Source organism: Podarcis bocagei (assembly GCF_964188305.1).
Source record: "Podarcis bocagei genome assembly, chromosome: 2".
Classification (NCBI taxonomy): domain Eukaryota; kingdom Metazoa; phylum Chordata; class Lepidosauria; order Squamata; family Lacertidae; genus Podarcis; species Podarcis bocagei.
In genome coordinates, this window is record NC_138126.1 from 106,210,441 (window position 1) to 106,216,440 (window position 6,000).

Sequence of the window (6,000 nt, forward strand, 5' to 3'; positions counted from 1 at the left end):
AAGCAGTTTCCTCTTAGTACTGTAACCAAATGACAGAATGCAATGTGTTCATTTAGGATAGTCAGCTTAATCAAAATTGTTTGCAAATTAATCGCACGCAGCCCTATAATCAGTTAAATCAAAATGAATTTCATCTTTCCTAAATTTAATTGTCAATAACTTTTGGAGATGTTGAGGGAAGTATACTGGCAATCTAATCTAAAAGGAGCTGCCCCTCATTAGAAGGAAAGTCTGTCTCTCATATTTCCCTTTTCATTCCCCATTAAGGTAACGTTGCAGCTAATATAACAAAAAAGGAAACAACTGTGCCTTTCATGCACAGCTCCATTCAACTTGCTGCTCGCCAGTGAAATTTGCCTTTTCTGAAGTAGAGTGGTACCTTGGTTGTCAGACAAATCAGCTCCCAAATGCCGCAAACCCGGAAGTAAGTGTTCCGGTTTGCGAAAGTTTTTCAGAAGCCGAATGTCCGACGCGGCTTCCACTTGAGTGCAGGAAGCTCCTGCAGCCAATCAGAAGCCGACCTTGGTTTTCAAAGGGTTTCGGGAGCTGAACAGACTCCTGGAACAGATTAAGTTTGAGAACCCAGGTACCAGTGTATTTACTCTGATGACTAGAAGGCATATAGTTCAGTCCTAAACATGCGTACAGAAGGAAACCCTATTGAGTAAAATGGGACTTAGGGTGGAATTCAATGTTGCATTTCAGCTTGACAGAGGGAATGATTCCCCCCTGTCCTACCCCCTCCAAGCTGTTCTGGGGTTCTCCCAAGCTCCCCAAGAGCCAGTTTCAGAGGGCTTGGGGAAGGAAGGTGGGAAAGCCCTGTTGTGCATGCAGAGGTCCTTGCACAGACCTTCCATTGGTGAGGCTTGTTAGGTTAATCCTGCCCTGTGTCCAATATAACTGGGTATAGAATTACAACACTTGCATACCTGGGTGGTGTGTACATGTTCAAGTCTATTCATACAGTAATAACATGCTTCTCAAAATTTGTACATTGATGGATGGATATATTGGTTGGTTGGTTGGTTTCCAACAGTTCCATCCCATGCACACAATACAAAGTATTTCCCAGACGGCTTACAATTTAAAACATTTTTTTAAAAACCCAATTATTAAAAAGAAGCAAAACTCAAAACAGAGACATAAAAACATAAAAGATCACCACAATGCTAGTGGAACTGATAGACCAAGAGCAGGAATAAAAGTTGCCCAGATTTTTAAAAACACTGCACATTTATGTTTCACAGGGTGCAAAAGAAGGGCTTTGCACCTTTATACAATATGCATGTGTGCTTGGGCCCAGGGTCTTTTGCCTCACCATCCCCACTTCACACAAAAAAATAAAAATGTTCCCGGTTTCATTGAAAATAATCTGGTAACCATACCCTTGGGTCTAATCCAGCGGATATCTTCTAATGTTCTTCTTGTCTTTCCCTTTCCCTCCACAGGGAAGTGACAGTGAGTACGAAGTGGATCAGAACCAACAGAAAGCCCATTCTTTTGTCAACCATTACATCAGCGACCCAACTTATTACAACTCATGGAGGCGCCAGCAAAAGGGCATCTCCCGGGCTCAGGCCTACAGTTACACAGAGAGTGACTCCGGAGACCCTGACCACTGCCCAATGTCCAACAGCACCAGCACCCAACAGGGCAGCCTCTTCCGACCCAAACCCAGTAGGACTCCAACCCCACAAACCCCAGTCAACCCTCCCAGCCAGCAGAGCACCCTTTACCGACCCCCCAGTAGCCTTGCCCCAGGGTCCAGAGCCCCTATTGCTGGGTTTTCTTCTTTTGTTTGACATTTCTAAAAGAGAGAAGAAAAAAAGAGAAGAAAATATGGCTAAAGAAGAACAAAATAATGGATATAATAATAATAATAACAATAATGAAGAACATTTCGGGTCCAGAATTATTATTATTTTCAGAGGCAATGAGAAGATCATGTGGGAGACAATCAGTCATAGTTGAGTTTGGAATCATTGACTGCTGCTGCTTCTAGTATTGCACAGTGCTCTTCAAAGGAACTACCTGTTTGCAAACATACACCTGGAGCAGGACAGGAGATGTGCCTGTTTTCAGGCCTAGAGTTGAAGGAAGGAAGAAAGGCAACAGGGTAAAAGATTGGGAGCCCCAAAGCTAAGACAATGTTTGGCGTTGCAGACCACCTTCTTGCAGATCAACGTTCTAGGCAGGCAAAGAAGTAGGGAATTGATGTTTTTCAGAATAGTCTCTCGGGGTTTGATTTTGATTTTTTTATTTTTGTTCACCAACCAAAGCTCGGAGGGGAACGGGTTAGGGCTCCACAAGCTGTAAATATGAGCCACTTGGACTGCTGCAGCCAGTGCTCCAAGGAGCTCAATGGCAGCACCTAGTAGCGTGCTGTCCATAGGAACATGTTCTCAGTAACTAGCAACTGGCCAATGAGAGAGAGGCAGACTCAAGAAGACCCACCCACTGCGATGTCATGATGGTTCTTTGGGGGAGCGGCAACAAATGCCGAAGAGGAATCCCAGTCTCTGAAGCTTTCTTGAATGGACTATAGAGGATTAGGCTGGGCGACCACCACCTATGTTCAGACCAGCTTTGCCTCCACTTTGCTCTTCCACTCACCTCCGGAACAGAAGTTAGCCGAGCTGAAAAGCGCTGACCAGAGACAGTGTGGTTTCTTTTTATGCATTTTGGTTTGAGGATAGGAGAGTACGTTTGAGAATCCTTGGGTGGAAGCTGTAGAATTCAAAGGAATCAATGCATTGTCACTTGGCAGGAAAGAGATGCTGTCCGTATCAGCCCGGTGGAAAGCGCTCTCCCCCTGGCTTTGTCGGAGAGCTGAGCACCTGCAGCCAAACCAAGCCGCGAGGCAGAATCCATCCCACATGGTTGGATAGTCTCTCAGCGCCCTGATTTCTTCTCAGTTCCCCTTTTTCCCCATTCACTTCATTGGACAGGGAGAGGGCAAGGGGGAAGCCCCCATCCAATCTAAGTGCAATTCGAGGGGGCGTTCAGGGAAAAGGAGATAAAACTTGATATAATATAAATGCTGCACAGCCCCTTGGTACTGGCTTTAGAATGGACAACCTCAAGAGGCTGAACTGATGCCTCATTGCAGCATTTTCTCTCCTCCTCCTGGTATCAAAACTAAACTTTCTCCTTAGTTCCATAGAAAAGGAGAGTTTGTCCCCAATTCCCCTTTTATATAGGTCTTTTTTTTTATTATTATTATTCACAGCACACAAACATTTAAGGTGGGGAGAGGGAATCGGAACAGAGTGGGGAGTGTTGAGGAAGTGATGCATTGAAAGTGATTGTCTATCCCTCTCCCTGTCTCTCTTTGTTTTGCTATCTTTTCAAATTCTGTTTTAGCACAAGGGTTATGGGGGAGGCAGGTGGGAAATTATGTTTTGTTTCTTTTTGGCCTAGCAGAATACACACATGCACACACACACAGAGTGCCTACTGAGCCCCAAGATCTGCAGTGGCCATCTCCCCCAACCCCCACAACAGAGTTGTGGGCTAGAGCAGGGCTGGGGGTCCTGTTGCCCTCCCAATGTTGTTGGTCCACAGCTCCCCTTTGGCCTCAGGCAGTATGGCCCAGTGATCGGGGATGATGGGAGTTCGAGTAGCCCAACAACACTGGAGTGCTACAGGTTCCCACTCGCCAGGGTAGAGCAGACAGAGCTCAGGAACAGTGGCTGAGCAGGTGGGGGAGAGAGGAAAAAAGAAAATATGAGCATTATGCTCTAGCTGGGTTACCTTCTTTCCTGGAAGTACTAGGGATATAGCTATTTCCATTATAACCCCTTCACCCCATGCCTTTATTTGCACATTGTTTTCAAAGCCTGGTTTACAAAGAATTGAACCTGGCACATAGGGTCCTTTTAATAAAGAATCAAAATGCAAATCATACAATTTGTGGGGTTGTTTTGTTTGCTCATTGTTTCTACTCTGCTTCTTACAAGAGTGATCTTGTTGTGATTTAACAGTTGATTTGTGGAGTACACTCTCTTCAACAGGAATGGTTGCAAACCATTGGAGCTGTCAACCCAAAGGAGCAAGCCATGAAGTTGTTTGATGATTATGGTAAAAGCATCCTTGGGCTGTCGTTTGATGCCATAGGAGTCGGCGGCCTAACTTAATTCAAAAGAAGGTCAAACAAGCTCATGACAGTATACTTATATCACTAATAGTATTAATGACAGGCAGATCAGCCACTCCCGCAGCTCATGTCTGTCCACCCCTGAACCCCTCTATGCTTTCTCAAAGTTTTGATTGAACAGAGCTGTGCCACTTGCCATGTCCTTCCTTAGCGCATCTACCAGAGACATTGGGCTAGATGAATTTAATTTTGAACTAATTTCAATACTTGCACAGTCTGTTTCAGGACTGGAAACACTAATAAAAATACAGCCTTGAGTTCTAAGCAAACCAAGGCAGTTGTCTGCTGGGAATATGAAGCAATAGCTTGGAGAGCTCTGGGATATGCATGGCTTGCAACAAGCCATATATCCATATTGATCATTACTTAATTCCCTATGACAGCTAGCAAAACAGGACCTTAAATCTGTTCTGTTTTCATGCAAGCAAATGTGTGCTTTGTTTCCATGGTTTATTTAGAGAAGGCACCAGAATCAACGTATCTCAATTCCCTGCACAATTAAAAATCTAAAAGAGCTGAGAGATGACAACAGCCACTAACTTTATTATCACTCATGCTTAGTACCTTGATGTTTTAATGAGATAATTTCCAGGTGGATTTCCAATATACCATAAAGAGTGTAAAGTTATTGCATGGAATCCAAGTTATCTTTCTTCAAGGTTACAACTTCTGTTGTGGAGAAATCTCAACAAACTCATTCACTATCTGTATTTTTTCATGGATGATTTCCTAGTACCATTCTTCTGTTATCAGTCCTGTGAATATCCGTTTCCCTCACAATTAAAAGGGGTAGAGAGCATCTGTAAAGTACCAAAGGGAAGGAGCAATGCTGATGGTGCAAGGACCTATGCCATTCAGGTGACCCAACATGATCACATAAGGATCAAGGCTAATGGAATTCAAAATCGAGAGACAAGGTCAAAATATTTTAGCATGGCTCACTGCATATTGTAGCTCAGCGGTGGGGAATCTTCAGTCTGTGGGCCCAATTAGGCCATTCCCACTTGCCCTACACCTGACATCATACATAATGTCAGGTGTGGGGCCGGTAAAGACTTACCGTAGCTGGACCAAAATAGCTCAGGCGGTAGAGCAGCTTGATCTCAGTGTTGTGGGTTCTCAGTGTTGGGCAAAAGATTTCTGCATTGCGGGTCGGGGGGCGTGTCTAGATGACCCTTCTATGAAAAGGGCCATTACAAGTGTGATAGTACAGTGGTTCCCTGCTCCAGTATGTTCCTGTGAAGACAGGAACGTATTGACCAAACAATGTACAAAACTCCTTATCAAAGTGTGTGAGAGCATCCTTCAGTCAATGCACTTTAGCCACAAAATGTGCATACCACTGAGAGTCTTCTTTTAGAGATTGGTGGTTAACTACAGGGCCGGATGAGTACATCCATTTGGTCCACTGCCAAAGAGGAGTGAGCTGGAGTTGTTGCTGAGAGTACCCTGACTACTAAGCAACTGTAACTGTATGTCAATATCAGCTTGTAGTGCAGAATCACTTGAGCGTGGGAAAACCTTCTTTTTAATGTCTTTGTAGTTAAGTTTTTAGTGGCTGGAGATAAAGGAAAACTGTAGTCAGGCAACTTCTGAAGGGTCAAATGCCTCCAGTTCAAGCCTGAGATCTTGGCAGCTGTGAAATCAGAGAGTAACTACACTGATAGTCATGACTGTGGCCAAGCAGGCCATTATATTTTGGGGAAAGAAGGGGAAGTAAGAGAGAGCGGGGATGGGGCCCATGTGGCCCTCTGGATGCCATTGGACTTAAACTCCCATCACAATAAGAACGCAAGTAGAGACATGCTGGATGAGACCAAAGGCCTATCTTGCCAAGTATCCTG

At 44.4% G+C, this 6,000-nt stretch overlaps 1 protein-coding gene across 9 annotated transcripts in view; it reads left to right on the forward strand.

The window, feature by feature from the left end:
- SDK2 (sidekick cell adhesion molecule 2) overlaps positions 1-3,901 on the forward strand; it is a 353,925-nt gene extending 350,024 nt beyond the window's left edge. For all 9 annotated transcript variants that reach the window (XM_081180809.1, XM_081180812.1, XM_081180810.1 and 6 more), the window contains one exon: positions 1,449-3,901. In XM_081180809.1, coding sequence (XP_081036935.1) covers positions 1,449-1,802 — 354 coding nt within the window. In that variant the 3' untranslated portion in view covers positions 1,803-3,901. The remainder of the gene's footprint in view (positions 1-1,448) is intronic.
- The last annotated feature ends 2,099 nt before the right edge of the window (positions 3,902-6,000 follow it).